At 44.6% G+C, this 19,616-nt stretch overlaps 1 protein-coding gene across 9 annotated transcripts in view; it reads right to left on the bottom strand.

Annotated features, from left to right (window-relative positions):
• TNRC6C (trinucleotide repeat containing adaptor 6C) overlaps nucleotides 1–19,616 on the bottom strand; it is an 854,353-nt gene that overhangs the window by 245,732 nt on the left and 589,005 nt on the right. For all 9 annotated transcript variants that reach the window (XM_085616884.1, XM_085616886.1, XM_085616885.1 and 6 more), the window contains one exon: nucleotides 9,468–9,696. In XM_085616884.1, coding sequence (XP_085473010.1) covers nucleotides 9,468–9,696 — 229 coding nt within the window. The remainder of the gene's footprint in view (nucleotides 1–9,467; nucleotides 9,697–19,616) is intronic.

The raw sequence follows: 19,616 nt of genomic DNA, 5'->3' as shown, positions 1-19,616 counted from the left end.
TTTCGGGCATACGCCCTTCCTCAAAGGCTTTTCTGCTACTGAATGACTGCCACCATTAAGATAACCAGTGTTTGTCCCTTCTTTATTTCATTCATAGTCACATTCAATAACAGCTGAGTAAATCCCAAGGAATTCTGGGACTGGCAGTCTTTTCAAAATACATCCAAAGTGGGCTGAAGGCAGTCATTTCAATAAAATGTAAATCCATTAATCACGGGTGTACCTGCACACTTCCTCCCCGTTCAAATATTGAGCCAGACTGATCCATTCCGCCGATAATCACACCAGCAGTGGAACCGCTAAGTAACACGGCGGTGCGCCACCCCGGCCGGGTCGGCCGTAATATAAACAGTTCCACAAGCACCCAAATGCAGCGCGCACTCCGTCAGCTCTCTCCAAGTAAGGGAAGATACAGGTGCAACCAGCGTCAGCAGAGCCTGACGCGTTTCGGGCATACGCCCTTCCTCAAAGGCTTTTCTGCTACTGAATGACTGCCACCATTAAGATTACCAGTGTATGTCCCTTCTTTATTTTATTCATAGTCACATTCAATAACAGCTGAGTAAATCTCAAGGAATTCTGGACTGGCAGTCTTTTCAAAATACATCCCAAGTGGGCTGAAGGCAGCTTGTGGAACTGTTTACATTACGGCCGACCCGGACGGGGGGCGCACCGCCGTGTTACTTAGCGGTTCCACTGCTGGTGTGATTATCGGCGGAATGGATCAGTCTGGCTCAATATTTTTTATTGAAAAGAAAAATTGTAGCATATAAAACAAGAGAGACAATATATTAGAAAATTACTAAAAAAGTAATTCTCCACATCAAACCTATTAATTAATAAAACAGGGAAGGGCAAGAGAGGGAAAGGGGGGATAAAGGAGAAAGAAAGGTCCAATATAAACACAGGTATTATCAGAATCTGAAACTCTATGGCATAAGCATGAACTGTAATAAGTATACTGTAATCCTAAAGTCATAAGAGACAATACTGAAAAGAAAAAAGAAAAAGGAATCATTCAAGGAATACAATTAAAAACTAAACTTAAGACAGCAGCGAACTTAAGGAGGTTTTCTGACTTCGTCTGGAGTATTCACTGTAATGGCGGGTTTAGAAGCTACATTAGTCAAGTAGGTGGATAAAGGGAGCCATAGAAGATCTCTTTTGATAGACAATGATGGAGGAGAGACATTGCTTGTATCCACCTATGATGTAAACAAACCGCGTTCCACCATGCTCTGAAAGTAACTTTTTCAACTTGTTTCCAGTTGGAAGTAATTAAATGAAAGGCTATAGCTAGGAATAAGTCAATTAAGGAGGGACTAGGAGATGGGTGAGGCCAAGAAGGTGCTAAGGAGCCTAAAAGATATTAGATATAGAAAAAGGGATTTGGGTATTGAAAATCTTATTGATTTGAGACCAAACAGAGCAAAAAACGGGCGAGAGAGGGACAGTCAAAGAGCATATGTTTTAAATCAGCGGAAGTCATTTCGGATGACCAACAGGACGAGGAATAGTCTGTAGAGAAAGAAGCTAACTTTGAGGGAGTTAGAAGAAGGCGTTTATAAACAAAATAAAGAGTCTGAGAAGTGTTCGCTGCCCTAGATGTTTTGTGGATTTTCGACCATAATTTATCCCAAATTGGGATAGTCCAACAATCTGCAAGATCTCGTTCCCAAGCCAATTCAGCTTTCCCCTTGGTTCTCTCAGAAGAGAAAAACAAGGCTTTATATAAAGAGGAAGCTGATGTATTCATAGATAACAAGGGAAAAAGAGTGGAGCAATTAGAAGGAATATTTGAATTAAGCGTTAGGGAAAGAAGATAGTGCAGAAGAGGAGGAAGGAGAGAATCATATTGATTTTTACTTGCAGCCGTTCACAACCAGAGCTGAATAATGCTGTAAGGACTCCCCTGTATATTATAAATAAATAATATATCTAATATAAACAATATATCATAAAGACAGGGAAGAAAACAACAGCAAAGCATGTTTGAAAACTCTTAATGCTTAGCATTTAGCCCAAAACCTCAGATAGGACTGAAAGCATTGACAGCTCACAGGCTGCATGGCAGAAAACTACAGCCTAGAAAGCTAACTCATAGCAACATAGAAAAAACTGGCACCGTGCCTTTAAGGCAGCCCTGACCCCTAGCTTCCCATCATACCTCAGGGGTGACAGTTAGGTCAGTTGTTCTTTGTGGTGACACAAAGCCATGACACTAAGAGTTGACAATTCCTTAAGAATAAGGATCCTTTGGCCGGGGAGGCGGGAGGGTTGCTTATGACTTTGATGAGGATATCCCTGGACGAGAACTAGGATTACAGGTAAGTAACTAATCCTTCTCTTCCAGGGGATCCTCATCAATAGTCATAAGCACTAGAATAGAATAGCGAGCCTCACCTCATCCACTGCGGGCAAAGGAAAATAATAATTAACAATCAAGCTCAGACAACTAAACTTGACAATTCAGACATTTCTCTTTTCTGAACAGATTTCTCAAGGAGGCCTGGCCTACTTGAGTATCCGCCCTGGAGTCGGATTCAAGACAATAATGCCTTGTGAAAGTAAGCACAGATCTCCAGGTTGCTGCCGTACAAATTTCTGCCATCGGAACGTCATGCAAGAAAGCTATTGTAGCTGCTTTCCCCCTAGTGGAGTGTGCTTTATGTGACAATAGGGGTTTATTTGCCAGCTGGTAGGCCAATTTTATACAGGACACTATCCATCTGGAAATGGACCTTTTGGTAGCTGGAAAACCGGTCCTCATGGAACCATAATTTAAAAACAATTGCTCCGATTTTCTTATGACCTTCGTTCCCTCTAGATAGAATTTAAGCACTCTCTTAAGGTCTAAGGAATGGAGGGACCTTTCCGCAGGAGTTGCGGGATTGGGAAAAAAAGACAGCAAGGAAATTGACTGATTAACATGAAAATCAGATACAACTTTCGGTAGAAAAGCATGGTGAGTCCTTAATACTACTCTGTTGTGGTGAAAGATAGTATTTGGCTTTTTGGAAGACAGCGCTTGGATTTCGCTTACTCTACGCGCTGATGTAATCGCGACTAAGAAAGCGGTCTTCCATGTCAAATGCTGCAGCGTGGCTTTATGGATGGACTCAAAAGGAGGACCCATTAATCTAGAGAGGACTAGATTAAACTCCCAAGGAGGAGAAGGAGGCCGAACAGGGGGATACACTTTTTTCAACCCCTGTAGGAAATCCTTGACCACCTGTAGTTGAAAAAAGGAAGGCTGGTTTGGAGACTTTCTGTAGGCCGTAATGGCCCATAAATGTACTTTGATCGATGAATACTTCAACCCTGATTTAGCCAAGTACAGGAGGTAAGGAAGAATAACCTCCTTCTGCCCTGTGGTTGGATTAAAATGATTACGAGTGCACCACAAGTAGAACCGTTTCCACTTAAGAGTACGAATCCCTTGTGGAAGGTCTCTTTCCCTCCTTTAGTATATGCATACAGTCCTGTGGTAAGTTCAAATGTCCATATTGCAGGACCTCAGGTGCCATGCTGCCAAGTTCAGTGAGGGAAGGTTGGGATGTAGAATCTTCCCGTCCATCTTGGTCAGTAGGTCCGATCTGCAAGGAAGCCTCCTGTGGGGGTGCACCGACAGCTGTAATAGGTCCGGGTACCACCACTGCCGAGGCCAGTTTGGGGCTATCAGGATCATGGACATGTTGGACCGAATGAGCTTGGATACCACCCTCGGAATCAGAGGCAGGGGAGGAAAGGCGTATGCAAATATTCCGGACCAATCCATCAAAAGAGCATTCCCCTTCGTCCCTGAATGGTGGAACCTGGAGGCAAAGGCGTGGCATTTTTTGTTTAGATAGTCTGCAAACCGATCTATGGAAGGCTGCCCCCACTGATGGAAAATTTCTGCCACTACTTTGTCGTTTAGCACCTAGTCTGGCTGATCTTCGAAGTGCCGGCTGAGTGCGTCTGCTCACACGTTTCGTTCCCCTGGGAGGTGCACTGCTGCGACAGAGAGGCCTCGGGCTAGAAGCCAATGCCATATATCTTTTGAGCTTCCAGGGAGAGAGGGCGAGAACGCGTACCACCCTCTTTGTTGAGGTAATACATGATGGTCGTGTTGTCCGTTTGGAGGAAGACTGAGTTGGACACGATCGAGGGCTGAAAAGCTTTCAGAGCTGGATGGACTGCTCGCAGCTCCAACAGGTTTATGTGGTAGGATTGCTCCTTGACGGACCACCGCCCTTGCATCTGTAGGCAATCCATGTGTGCTCCCCATCCCTGCAGAGATGCATCTGTTACCAAGGACTGGGTTGGAACAGGTTGATAGAAGGGGACTTCCATTAAGAGGTTCTGTGGACGTGTCCACCATAGAACAGACGATTTTGCTGCTTGTGAAAGCACAATCCGGTCTTCCCAGAGACCCGTTGCCTGGTTCCACTTGTCCTCCAGGTCCTGCTGTAAAGGCCTCATTCTCAGCCTGGCATTGGGAATGAGGAATATGCAAGAAGCCATTGATCCCAATAGGAACGCCACTTGTCGGACCGTTGGGCGATTTGTCTGGAGAAGAACTTCGCACTTCCGTCAAATTGATAAAAGTCTCTGTTCCGAAGGAAACGCTCTTCCTAGGTTTGTATCTAGAACGGAGCCCAGGTAATGGATCACCTGTGTAGGCTGGTGAACCGACTTCTCCATATTCACGTGCAGGCCTAGCCTGCGGAGCAGAGATAGATACACTTAGAAGTCGCTCTTTACCTGCTGAGGAGATGGCTCTTTCAAGAGCCAATCGTCCAAGTACGGATATACGAACAGTCCTCTTCTGTGTAGAGCCGCCGCTGCCACCGCCATGCACTTGGTAAAGACTCTTGGGGCAGATTTTAGTCCGAAGGGCAACACCCTGAACTGGTAGTGACTGCTGCCGACCACGAATCGCAGAAATTTGCAATGACGGGGAATTACAGGAATCCTGGAGATCCACTGAACACATCCAATCTCCTGCCTGCAGATGTGGACATATTTGATGAAGTGCCAGCATGCGAAATTTCTCTTTCAAGATGACTTTGTTCAGCGACCGAAGGTCCAGGATAGGTCTGAACTTGTGCTCCTGATCTCTTTTTGGTACAAGGAAGTACCTGGAGTACACTCCCTTTCCTTGCTGAGAGTGGGGAACCTTCTCTATGGCCTTTTTTGCAGAAGAGCCACCACTTCTTGTTGTAGTAACTTTAGCTGGTGAGGACGAGATCTTTTTGGAGGGATGTCCTTTGGAGAGACACGGAAACGTAGTGCGTATCCATTGCGCAGTATACTGAGCACCCAGCGATCTTTTGTTATGTTGCACCACTCTTTCAGATGACGTGAAACACTTCCTCCCACTGGAGTGGGCAACGGCGTCAGTGGAAGCTCTGGTTCATTGCTTTCCTGCTGTTCGATTTGTGGAGGAGGATTGCTGTTGATTACCTCCTCTACCTCTGTTCGACTTTAAACTGCTATCTTCCCTGGTTTTTGCTTTGGGACCACTGAGGGGTTTGAACCCTCTGTTGGTATCCCTTGCGCTGGTTGGGTCTGTATCGTCGTCTGAATTCCTTTTTCTTTTCTAACCCCACCGCCTTCAAAGTGTCTAGTTCGGCTTTCATTCGAGCCATCTCTTCATCTGTGCGGGAGCCAAACAATGAAGGATCAGAAAAAGGCAGGTTAAGGATCCTCTGCTGAGCATCCGGTTTAAGAGCTGTAAGCCTTAACCAGGCAGACCTTGCGCAAATGCCATGCGCATACGAATGCGCCGATAGAATGGCACCATCCGCTGCAGTGCTAATAATTTGATTAGCTACCAGGGACCCTTCTGTAATGACTTCCTCAAAGTCCTTCTGATCCTCCTTTGGTAGTTTCTCTTTGAAACTATCCCAAGAGTCCCATAAGGATCTGTCGTACCGACCTAATAAGGCTGCTGCACTGGAGACTTTAAGCGAAGACGCTGCAGAACCACAAACCTTTCGTCCCCAAGACGAGGGGATCTGTGGATAGGGCTTGTGTATTCTTCCTCCCTTCTCGATGCTCCCGCCGGAGTCTTACTCCAGTGATGGACTGGTAAAAGCCATCTTGGGGATTCATGTATAGAAGGAGAGGTCCTCCTCTGATGTGATGGGGACCTCTGTCGTGATCTCCTCGAATGATGTTCTGGGGACGCAGAGGCAGAATGCGTCGACGGATGTCTCGAGGAATGAGAGGATGAGTGTCTCGAGGCTGATTCAGTCACTAAAACCACTGAACCCTCTTCAGATCTATGTGATGTGGGTCTCGACGTCGAACGTATAGCCCGCTCCGACGGAGCCCTCCTCGACGTCCATCTAGATCTTCTTCTAGCCGTCGAAGCTCGACCAGGTTCTGGGAGCAGTCTCGACATTGACTCAGCTTGTTTCGACGTCGAATGTCTCGACGGCGAATGGCGCATCGACGACGGCAATGCATTTCTTAGTCTCGACGTCAAGCGTTGTGGGATCGACGGCGCCGAAGGACTCCCTCTCCTTGACGCCGATCGTTGGTGGGATGACGACAGCGGAGGGCTTCTGGTCCTAGACGCCGATCGTCGCCGGGATGACGACGGCGGAGGGCTTTTCGTTCTCGCCGCCAATCGCCGTCTGGTTTGCGACGGCGGAGAACTTTCTTTCCTCGACATCGAACGTCGTCTGAGTGACGGCGACGGAGGGTTGCCAGCTCTCGACATCGAACGTCTAACCGACGTCAACGGAGGTCTGCTGATTCTCGACGCCGATCGTCGCTGAAATGACGATGGCGGAGGACTTTGGCTCTTCAACGCCAATCGTCGCCTAATTGACGTCGGCGGTGGACTGGAACTACTCGACGCCGATCATCGCCAGGTTGATGACGGCGGAGGCTCCCGAATCCTCGACGTTGAATGTAGGGACGTACCTTCATGCCTGAGTTCTCTCGACGGCGAGCCCGCCGTCGACGGTCGTTTCTAAGATATATGCCCCTCCGGTGGCTGTTTTCTCAGCGGCGAGCCCGACGCTGATGGATTCTTACTTCTAGAAGAGGATCTGGGCCTCTTAGAGCCTTTGCTTACCGGAGACCTGCCTCTGGAAGCCTTTTCTGCCAGCCCATAAAGACGTATACGCTCCCTGTCTTTCAAAGTTCTTTTAGAGAGAGACTGGCAATGAGGACAAGTCTTGGGAACATGATCTTTAGGCAGGCAAAGAATACAGACTGAGTGAGAGTCTAACCTGGCCTTTTTTCCACAAGAAGGGCAGGGATCAAAAAGGGATGGCATTTTAAGTGGAAAAAAATGCCAAAATTAGTCAGAAAAAGTAAACACCTTACTTGACTAGATGTAAAACGTCGAAGATAAAATTTTCCTGAAAAAAGTAGATTATTTCTGAATAAAACCAGAAAAGAGTGGAGCTGTGTAACCAGGGTCCTGACTGAAGGAGCCGGAAAGAACAACTGACCTGTCACCCCTGAGGCATGATGGGAAGCTAGGGGTCAGGGCTGCCTTAAAGGCATGGTGCCAGTTTTTTCAATGTTGCTATGAGTTAGCTTTCTAGCCTTTCTAGGCTGTAGTTTTCTGCAATGCAGCCTGTGAGCTGTCAATGCTTTCAGTCCTATCTGAGGTTTTGGGCTAAAAGCTAAGCATTAAAACAGTTTTCAAACATGCTTTGCTGTTGTTTTCATGATCTATTGTTTATATTAGATATATTATTTATAATATACAGGGGAGTCCTTACAGCATTATTCAGCTCTGATTGTGAAAGGCTGCATTTGATTTTTTATTATTTATATATTTATATATATGTTTATATATATGTGGAGATGCATATATGTAGGTCACATATATGATTATGTTTCCGGGGTCCCGCGCATGGGCGGGAATATTCTAGTGCTTATGACTATTGATGAGGATCCCCTGGAAGAGAATAAGGAATTACAAGCAATATAATAGTAACCAATATACAACAATGAGTATTTAAATAAAGCATGTAAAAGAGACGCAAATATGTTTTAGTACCTGCTCTTTGGGAGTAAACCAATCAAAGTTTATATTCAGCTTTTGATCTACATTTCCTAGCTAGTATCAGACTATCCAGAGCTAACTACAACAAGTGATGGTCTACTGGTTGCCTCAGATTCTCCTGCACTGAGTTTACAATGTCAATTGTTTTTCAAGATTCAGCATCTTAACGTTGGATTCCTTTCTGGCATTGTATGTGCATTGCAATAAACACATTAATTAAAATAGAATGAAATGGTCTTCTAACATGTCCTTGTGGTGGTGCTGAATGTTTGGTTGGGACAACTAATTCTAAACTAAATTATCAACTAATGGTGAGACAAACCCTGGGACATAGTGGCGTCACTCCTGCTCAGTACATTATTCAGATTGCATGATATGCCCATAGGTTATGTTGCAAGTCAAAGGTAAGTCTACAGATGACTTAGATGTTGTGTGCTATTGAATACAGAACCATGCTGTGAGCAGGGCATCCCTCTATGCCCCCGTAAACATGACAAAATCTGAAAGCACTGGGTAGATAACCGGGACTGGAATTGGAGCCAGTTTAGGCGCGGGGCTCGGACAGGCCATAGTGTTCTCCTTCCCCCTCACTGGGGGGTGCGAGTCCGTACCATACTTATACTGGGTGATATAGTTTCTTCTCAGAACTTTGTTATAGTGAGTGGAGGACTGCTGCTTCGACCATACATGCTGCTTTGCTTGGTTGACAGTGCAATGAGGTGTGGGGTATTTGTTTACTGTTTATTTTTGTTTTGTTTCAAATGTAAGTCCTTTCATTCTTTATTTTTATAATGTGATTAAAGTGTCATAGTCATGATGCTGTATATTGATGCTACGGAAGCCTCTGGGTCACAGAGCTCCGCTCTATGTACATTTGACAAATAAAATATGTATAATTTTTTTTTTTTAAAGAATGAAAAACAAGATTCATTGGCTAATTTTACACTGACAAATTGGCTGGGACTCAGCTAGCATATTACTGTTTTCTAATAAGGCCACAAACTTATGGCAAGGTTCTAAATATACTTCTAGACCAGGCCTCAGTATCTTTAGATCTGCCCAGGTACTGCTAATGCACTTTGGCATTAATTTGCTTAAATATGGTAAGGGGTACCCAACAACTAGAACTCAGATTCATGCTAAAGGAATTACATCTTAAATACATTTAGAAGGCACACCTGCTTAGGAATGGCTTTTACTGTCTCATAATCGCACCACACTTTAGCATTTCCATTGCTCAAATACACATAAAGAACACCCATAATCACAAATAAAACCATGAGGAAAATACTTTTAACATACCCCAGGAATAGATCACAAGAATTGAAAGATGTTGGGACAGAAGAAAAATAAATGACAGCAATAGGAGTGGATAGCACTGCAGAATTGTTTAGCATTCGAGGGGTTATGCAATCCAACTTGCCCTGTAGTTGTAAACAAGAAATCTTACCAATGGGATAGGAAGTGTAGCTATTTTGTGAAGACTGCTGCTCTTTGGTCTGCAGGTCAGAGAGGCTGTGCGTCTGGGTGTGAGGAGAGAAATCTGTGGTTGATTTCCCTGCAAAGGGGTGCATGGAAGGATGAGTAGGGGGCGGCTGCTGCTTCATCAGCAGGGCCTGGGCCAGCTGTCGCTGGTGCTGCTGAATCTGTTGCTGCATGTTATTGATTGTACGTGCAACCTGGTGACAGGAAAATAAATCAGAAGAAAAATGTAAATTAACAAATAATGGCGATTATTAGAGTAAAACTATACAGTTGTACACATCACTGAAATAACATCCTTCGTGTGTAAATAATTGTATGCCTTGAACCTTCAAATATTTTAAAAACATTACTACTGTAACCATACTCTCCCAGATTTAAGATTTAAGCAAACAAGACCTCTTGTATGATTTCCATCTCTCTTCATCAGGACATATCACCATCATAGTACTTGCAAACCTCACACAATATGTAATGGCTGAGGGTCCCATCTAGCCATCACATGAATCTGTAGAACTGGCTTGTCACCACTTAAGTAAGGATGACCATGGCCTATCTCAAACCGGCCCCAACTAAATTTGCTCTTATAGATTATGCAAGCAAGCAAGAGCAGATCAAGGAAAGGATTCATTAAACAATTTAAACAACTCTGCAGCACAACTCATTAAAATAGCCAAATTCATTAGTTTCCAAGTGGATGCTTAGCTTCAGGACTCATGTCGTCCACCTGACATTAAACGACTGTCCTCCACAGAGTGCAGCAATTCCTGCCAGAAGATCACCTCAGAGCAGTATTCTTCTGTCAAGTGCTCACAAAACCAATTTGACACCATAGAGAAGTGTTTTCATGCAGAAATTCCCCGCATCAAAGGTCTTATGAAATGTAATAGCATTAATTGTACAGGGATTCCATCTTGACTAGCTCCCTGTACACAGTCCTCAGTCTCCAAGACATGCTGCATCATTTAAAAGGGGGTTGAAGACCCCTCCCCACCATGAATAGCACCCAAGATGAAAATGTTTAGAGGGCTTTGCAAGACAAACTGCAATCCAGGATGTTGACAAAAAAAAAAATAAGACCAGGTGCCTGGTCTTCTGTTATTAGATGAGCTGTAATTCCATCCATGTTTAGATCCATTCTTTACAGAAGTTTCTATCACAGAAATGTAAGACAAGTGTGAGATTCAAAGAAACATTTGAGGTTTCTAGATTATTGTGTGAAAGAAAACCTTGTGTGATCCATGCAGGTGACCCCACACTGGATTTCCCCACGTGTCTAGTTTTCTAACATCTGAATGGTTGTTAGGTTTCTCTGGGTGGTGGCAGAGCACAGCCCCAAATACTGCCGCTAACCCTATAATAAATCTCTCAAATCGGCGTTCAGGGCCTTTTGTGTGGCAGTCTGTCGACCCACCCTCACAAGTGGGGTTCTTTTGTAATCGGGAGACTTGTGGGAACTCCGGGTGGTAGGCAACGTGTGGATCCAAGCAAATTCCAGAACTTAGTCACAGAAATGTGAGAGGATGTGTGTTCTTAGTCAATGTTTCAGGTAGCATTTTGAATAGGAGACACATGGGAACACAGAATAGAAAAATTGTTATCACCAACTGAATCTCTCAATATTCTGCGTTCCAAATGTAAACCAGTGTGTAAAAAAGATGACATTTTGGAAAATGCTCTGTATCATGTGCAAGTATAGTTACCCAAAAGTTCATATCTGTACAGATAATCACATCTCCTACACTCCATATCCGGTGTTCATTTAAGAAATACATAGGTTTCCTTGACACTCATTTTTCACTAAATAATCTTTTTACTAAATAAACTTGATCCTTCTCTTCTGTCTGCTTTTTTAGTGGTTATGTCTTGTTTTGCCTGCCGATACTCTTCATCAAAGCGCCGGGATGCTCCTCGGAGTAGCCGAGCGCTATAGAAGAAATAAATTAACATAACATAACATAACTATATATATATTTTTCCAAATGAATTGCTCTATACTCTACAAAATGAAAAACCATTGTAAGGTGCAGCTCAGTTATTGGCTCTGGTACCTCAGGTTTTTCGACAACCTACAAAACCTTCATATCCCTGCAACCAGCAAGGTCTAGCAGACGTCATGGCATATTGCTTTTGCAAATCAGCCATCATGAAAAGAAGTTACAGATGAAAATGTTGTCACAAATAGGCATATGTGTCCTCCTCATCTTTAAAATGTGTTTATTCCAACAGTTAGTTTCTTTGGGAAAACCGAGAGACCTGCACAAATTACCATTTGCTGAATTCAGAACTATGTCTAAATCCATAGCTTTCCAGGATTACCCATGCAGTTCACACCGGTTTGCACCACAAACTGAAAGAAGGGGGAAAGCTCAAAAATTAGGAAAAATGCATTTCCCCTTCGAAAAAACGCCCAAACGGTCATTAAAAAATATGTTTTTTTATTCCGCTCTGCATGTTCCTGAAAGCTCAGAAGATGGTGAAAGACAGAAAACATTTCGTTGATGCCAGTTTTAGGAAACAAAACAGACTGTTTTTGAATAGTGCCTTTGTCCAATTTTTCCTCCCCAAAACTCTACATTTAGCTACATTTTGACCATTTCCTCAGTCTCCTGCAGGGGAAGCTAGTAACCCTGGGAACTTTACAGTTTCCATGATGTTGGGGAAAAAAGGGTGCAAATTTAGCATAGATACCAGATGTGGAAATAAATGTTATGGAGGCCTAAGCACAAAGTACCCCAAATAGACAAAAAAAGGGCTCAGCACTGAAATGAAAAAGCCTCAGCAGTTAGGGGTTAAAGGAACAGTGTGAGTTATCTAGTGTCTGTAGAAAGCAGCCTATCCCCCTACACTGCCCTCCTTTCCTCACACTTGTCCACCCCAAAAAAGTTTCGTAAGAGTTTTTCTCGTCACTGATGTATTGAGCATTTAATTTAAAAAAATATTTCTTTAAAAAAAGAAAATTGCCAATATAGCCTGCAACAGAATGTCAAACAATGTGCTTTGTCTTTAAAATCTGGGTCAGATAATACAATGCGCATGACTATTAATGATTTAATGATAATCCCCCTGGAGGAGTATGCAGGGTCTGTCAGACACCAACAAACATACTTATGTTGTGCAAAACTTAAATGACAAAGAGTAGTGGTGCAAGGAAAATACCATAATATTTGTTATGTGCGAGTCCTGAGAAATAATGGTTTATGCTACTAAACTGTTTGAGACCTGCAGTTCAACTGTGCACTTTCCTGATGTAGAGGCAGTCAGTAATGTTGTTCACAAAAGAAGCTTAAATGTATAAGAGGCAGTTGACTTGAAGGGTTTGAGCGTAAGAACCGACAAATCAAGGATGAGGTTTCACTTGTCAGTAGGCATTCTTACTGGAGGGAACAAATACAACATTTGAGTAAGATTGGTGTTAAATGCTTGGCTGGTGACTCAAAAAGACTCCTTAAGAATATTTCTTTAGGATGCGATGTAGGTCAGGCAATTATCCACTTTTTGTCCCAAGTGGCAGGTACCTAGAGAAGGAAAAGACCTCACCCAAAAAGCAACTTTTTAGATGATGTCCAGTGGCAAAATCTGAACCATTTGCTCTTGTTTTCAAAGTGAAACCTAGAGGTGGATTTCTGGAAAGCCATCAGGTCATTTAAGCTATCAAAGGTGAAGTTAGCAAAACCTAAATCTTCAGGGACTAGTTGCTTAAAGTGACCTAGAAATCACAGCATGAGGTAGAGGATATCAGCCTTATTCATGGATAGAAGATGTTGCCTTAGAGGACGGTTAAGTTGTTGCATTTGAAATTCAGACATGTGGCACATCTTATCTGCTGCTGGTCACTCCAGGCTTTCAAGATGAAGTTGAGGACTACTTCATTAAGTTCCCATCTACAGGGCGAGTGTAGTTGGGTGACAAAGAGGAGCACATCCTGTTAGATTACCCACTCATACATTTCAAATGACAGCATCCAAAGCATTTACCCCACCAGCCTTTACAGGGCCACTAACCTTAATGGAAAAACAGCTCAATGTGTTAATGTGCTGGCCCATGTTTCCACTTCAGTGTGATAGTTTGGTAAGTCAATAAGCTTGGTACAAGTTAAAAACCTAGCGGGTCAGTACTGTCCATCACATTGTCAGCTGTTGCTAGTACATTCTGATGCGATAGCACCAGCATTCTTAAGGCCTGCACTACTTATACCAGAGTAAATGCATGAACTTTCAGTAGAGCTGCAATTTTTAAAGTAGGACAATGCCCTCTACCCTCGGCAAATAGTGTACCCATACACTTGAAAGGAAAATAGTGAAGTTGTTGGCAATACCCTAATACTTTTAATGGAACAATGCCAAAACTTATTAGCTTATGCCATAATTTCCCTGGGAGCCCAGTGGCACTTTCCAGCAGGGCTGCTATACTTTTAATTGGGGTATTATAAGCCCCTGGAAGCTTCTCAGTAGGACAGCTACATGTGGGTATATATGTGATATGCGTATAGCAAAAACCTTCTTAGCATCCAGTCTGATGGTGGCCTGGGTGCGGGTGTACAGAAACACCAGAGATGGTGAGCTTATCTGCAAGTTAAGTGGAGCTATCGTTCAAGATGGCTTTATAAATGCTGGTTTTAAAGATGGTGCAGGCTGGCAAAGAGTGTCAAAGGAGGTCCATCAGGATGGAGGGAAAGTGATCATATTTCTTGTGGCCCCGAATGAGATGTAGGATACCCTTAACGGGTGCCAATGTGGAGTCTGGGAGCCCATCGAGCAGGGCATTATCCTCCTAAAAGACTTTAGCATACTTGGGCTTGAAAATCACAGAACTCGTACTGGACTGTCTTTGTTCTTTTGGCAATACTTTCCTTGAAGGTGAGGATTGAGCCCAATGTGAACCCAAGTTACTTGGCATTCGGTGAAAGCTGGGATTCCAAGCTGACAAGATTAATGTTGACCCAGGTGTAAACTATATGTGCTTTTTTTTGCTATACTCTCAACAAAACAGCAGAAAAAGTTTAGTTCAACTGTCATAATTATACTAAATAATGATATGCTGTGCCATAGGACGTGTCACTTAACTGAATAACCCACGAGAAAAGAGTGCCATGTATTGTTAGAAAAATAAAGTGTTAAATAGTTTGACAAGACAATGCACTGGGTATCTCTATTCAATATAGTGGAGCTACGTAGTTAGAGTTGTCCTTGCAAATCACTGCTGCTTTGAACACCTCTCCTTAATGAAGACACACACACACACCCACCCACGCCCCCCCCGCACACAGTCCTAGCTTAAAATCCAATGATATCTTTGCAAGTACTTTTATATACATTTTTAATCTGAGTAAAGGCGGGAGATTGGTCTATATGCAACATTTAACTGCTTGGCCTTGCCTTGTGTTTTAAAATTATTACTGCCTCATACATGGAGTGTGACACGCTACTCGTGCGCAGGAAGTATTAAAAAGTCTAGTCAACTGAGGGCTCACTGATCCAAATCTTTTGTAAAACCCATTTGGAAGGCCATTGGGGCCTTATTAGGAGGTAGGCTTTTGATGACTCTCTCCACTTCTTCCTGTTAGTTCTAGTTCCTCTCTTGAATCTTGTGGTAACATTGGTAGCTGTAGCATATCTGTGAAATCCACGATTTTTAGGGGCTGGGGCCGTCTGTTTTGATACAATGTCTGATAATACACTTGAAATGTCGCATGATTCTTCACCTCTGTTCTTGTAAGAGCCCTATGCGGTTTCTTAACACTAGCTATTTATGAGACATCTTTAACTCGTCTCACCCAGGCCATCAGTATTTTATCGGTCTTATTAGCTTTCTCATATAATTTTGGTTAGATAAACAGCAAGGAACCTTACGATTTCTCGATCAGAAAGAGGTCAAGTTGGCTTCTTAGTTTAGTTTTTCTTTAAGAGTGACTATCATTTCTGGTGCACCTTGATATTTATTGCCTTATCTCTAATAAAACCCTTGAAGGTTTCCCAAATAATGGTGGGTAGTATGCCTGGGTCACCATTGCTCTCAAAATATTCAGCTATTTTACTGGATTCCTCTTTTCTTTTTAATGGGTTTTGTCTTTCAATATAATTGGGTTGCATCCCAAGACCATTTCCTTCTTTTGTGGTTCCCCCCCCCATGCAAATCTCATACAATGGGTGTGTAGTAGGAAATTGATATTTCAGCTCGGATTGTCTGGTTTAGTGGATTAACTGTACTCCAAATCCTCTTTTTTTTTTTTAAATGTTTTATTTTTAAAAATCTTTTACTGAATTATAAGAGCATGACATATGTTAACATTCAGGCAGTTACACAGGTATCTGAATATTTAGCATCACATGGCAAATGACCACGCATCCCCCATTCAAAACAGTCTTCAGAGAAAGGGTACAATTAACTAACACAGACTTTCCAATTGTGTACATAAAAATGCTTCAGTCCCTGTAGCGTATGTGCAGGGTATTGTACAGCTTTTCCAGAACCCCCATCTCCGTCCCTATGAACGCTTCAGATGGGGTATCCAAGCTGTCTGGGTCAGCTCATGCAAGATAGGCGCTCAAGGGACCCCATATGTCTTTTGGTCTAGCCGCAATGGTTTGAAGGAATGTATACACTTTACATCAATTATTGCTCATCCCTACTCAGGTCGAAGTTTGCACCAATGCAAGGCCATCCTTTGCTTGGCCAGCAAGAGCACCATAACCACATATCTATGGGTTTGCCATAACCGCAAAGTGCCATCTCTGGGTTTCAGAAAACATCACGCAGAGTCTTGAGACCAACCTGGTTGCATCTGGGGACCTAATTATCTGTGTCAGTGAGGTCACCTCTTGTGGCTTTGTTGGAAACCTGGGTAGGTTCTCTTTAGCTGTAGGTCACTGAGCAATTTAACCTGATTAAGGGAACAAACGTTTGTGCCAGCATACAAGTGCCTGATTTTGGTTATCCCAGCACTTGATAAAATATGCATGATTTTAGCCTCTATTGTTAAGGGGAGGAGGTTACTGGCCCGACGTAAGGCAGGAGAATACAATAATGGAAAAATTGTCTTTTGTATCAATATTGTTGAGGTCGAGCACGCGTTTGCAGTAGTAGGATCTCTGATTTAGAGCGGGGGAGGCCCTGTACCCCAAATCTGATCTATTCTAAAGAGGCATCCGTGTATGTGAGGAACAGAAGGTGAATTCCTTTTCCACTGGGTGGGATTCCCGGCATAAGTCATTTTGGCCGAATTTTGGGACATCCCTCTACCGGTCTAAGAGAGGCCTATCAAGATCAGGGTTGCATACCACATTAATATCTACAGGCCACATGATTTCCTGTTTAGCTGTCCTCCTTAGCAAGTCCATGATTGTAAAAATATGAAGCTCCTGATTACTAATAGGTGCATATGAGGCCACCACAGTCATCTTGAGATCCCTGGGTTTACCAATAAGAAACATGGATTACCCTTTTCGATCTATTATTGTTTCTGTGACTGCAATCCAAATTACTATTCTAACCATTTGGTAGGCAAATAACTAATGGCGGCATTGCAAATTGTGTATATATGGCACAACCCTGTGTTTGTAGAAACTTCATTGGCAAAGGGTGTGTTCACCTTTCTTTCTCCTCGCCTTTCCCTTCCTTCTTCCCAGACTAGCATCAATACAACATATAAATAATTAACCATCTGTATCTTTCAGGGTAAAAGAAAAACGGAATTGCTGTGATGCAGATTCCACAACCGTGGAGAAGTCCACAGCTTCCTGTATTGAACTAATTGCCAATGTGACTCTACATTGGACCCACCCCCCAATATTTTGAAGGATGTCGACAGTACTGTTGCTCGGCTAATTGACTTTTCTTGGCTGGTTTGACTTTTTCCTTACTTAACCTGGGGTGTTTTCTTCACCCATCTCTTGACCGCCTTCCCTGTACTTGTTCGGCATGAGCTCGATATCAGCATTCCTAGGCGTTCTCTACCTGCTTCGACTGTTCTAATTGAGCATGTTTTCACATCCACTGAAAACATCATGCAAAAGAAAATGTAAATTCGAATTTGATCTAGGTCTGTTCCATAGCCTTTCTTCTAGACAGCGTCACGAGGGGCACATCCTGGAAAAGCTGGACGGTGCAATCTACAATGACAATGTCCCATTGGTATGCAGAACGTAGAATCAGGTTGGATGTCATTAGTTTTGCCATGATATCCCTTGGTCTTGATTGTAGGTTCTGGGAGCGGCAGACCCACTCTCTGTGCTATCACAATCCCTACGTTCTTGGGTGCATCACCCCACAGGATATGCTTAAACAAGTTTGGGTGCAGCATGTCCCCACATTTGTTACCTCAATGTTCTTTTGGCAACGTTGATAATAATGTTATCTCGGGCGCGTGGCCAACCAAGATGACCGTTTGGAAGGAATCTGGAACGACTCCGCAGCTAATGATTTGAAATGCGAGGGGTAAATGCCACAATTTCAACCTCACCCCAGAGGAAAATCAAGGATGGACCCCAGGGGGTGAGAACCTCTGGAGCCCAGGGGGTGAGAACCTCTGGAGCCCAGGGGGTGAGAACCTCTGGAGCCCAGGGGGTGAGAACCTCTGGAGCCCAGGGGGTGAGAACCTCTGGAGCCCAGGGGGTGAGAACCTCTGGACCCCAGGGGGTGAGAACCTCTGGACCCCAGGGGGTGAGAACCTCTGGACCCCAGGGGGTGAGAACCTCTGGACCCCAGGGGGTGAGAACCTCTGGATCCCAGGGGGTGAGAACCTCTGGACCCCAGGGGGTGAGAACCTCTGGACCCCAGGGGGTGAGAACCTCTGGACCCCAGGGGGTGAGAACCTCTGGACCCCAGGGGGTGAGAACCTCTGGACCCCAGGGGGTGAGAACCTCTGGACCCCAGGGGGTGAGAACCTCTGGACCCCAGGGGGTGAGAACCTCTGGACCCCAGGGGGTGAGAACCTCTGGACCCCAGGGGGTGAGAACCTCTGGACCCCAGGGGGTGAGAACCTCTGGACCCCAGGGGGTGAGAACCTCTGGACCCCAGGGGGTGAGAACCTCTGGACCCCGGGAACCCCGAGATGTGCATGGATGGGGCTGGGGCCAACTGACGCGAGGCAGCTAAGCTGAGCAGCTAAAAGCCCCACAGAGCACAATGAAGACTCACCAAAACTGCGGGAGACCTTTTCCCGATGCCAGAGAAGTTGCCCTGGTGTGAGCTGTACCTCTGTGAGCTCCGGAAGCGTGAGGGCCCGGAGAGGACAGACACCGAGCCGGTGAAGCACAGCTATTTGCAGACGGGCCGCTGAAGAAACTCCAATCTCGGCAGGCACAGGCTGGCTAGCCCCCCGGGGACAGCGGCCGGGGGCACGACATCTGACTCCCGAAGCTGGATACACGTGGCGGTACAGGGGGACCCGCCTGACCCTAAGATGGAGGTCGGAGGCGCCAGCAGACAGCGGTGAGTGCAGAGGGCTGGAATTGGGTGGCAGGCACTCACCCGGGAAGAGCAGGTAGTCATGACATACATCAGATCCTGTGGGGGCCCTAGCTGAAGGGGGCCACAAATGTGGACACATGTTGCCTGACCTTATCATGGCAGTCACGAGCAGACCTTAAATTCATATCAGAAGCCTCAATGCCCTACATGCCCCAACCCAGGAATATATGAGCAGCAAGAGAACCACATGATTACCACCAGGCAGCGAAGGGGGAAACACACAGAGGAGACCAGAGCATATTGATCTACCACACCTTGAGGGCAGCCCCCATTGATACCCAGAATAAAGGAGGCTGCATAGGGCACCTCCCCCAAGACCTTATCTTCTTGCTAACGGCAGCAGGGGCAGAGGACTTCCATATGCCATAAAAGAAACCGCAACAAAATAGAGTGTTTAATTACTTTGGATCTACAGACGTGGGAGGCAGCCGCCAGAAAACAAGAGGAGAAGACACAATGGCATTCACAAAGGAGGATCCCTTAACCTCGCTCCGCGAATTCAAAAAGGAACTGTGCGAAGAACTCAAAACAGACATGTTTATGACTCTGGAGACTCTCAAGGCTGATCTAAATGAGAAGTTGGTGACACTATAGCAGGATATAAATTCGGCAGGGAGCAGAGTGATAGACCTGGAGACAAAAATGA

This window comes from Triturus cristatus, chromosome 7, assembly GCF_964204655.1.
Source record: "Triturus cristatus chromosome 7, aTriCri1.1, whole genome shotgun sequence".
Classification (NCBI taxonomy): domain Eukaryota; kingdom Metazoa; phylum Chordata; class Amphibia; order Caudata; family Salamandridae; genus Triturus; species Triturus cristatus.
The sequence above is the reverse complement of the archived record's forward strand: the minus strand, read 5'-3'. Positions and strand labels throughout refer to the sequence as shown.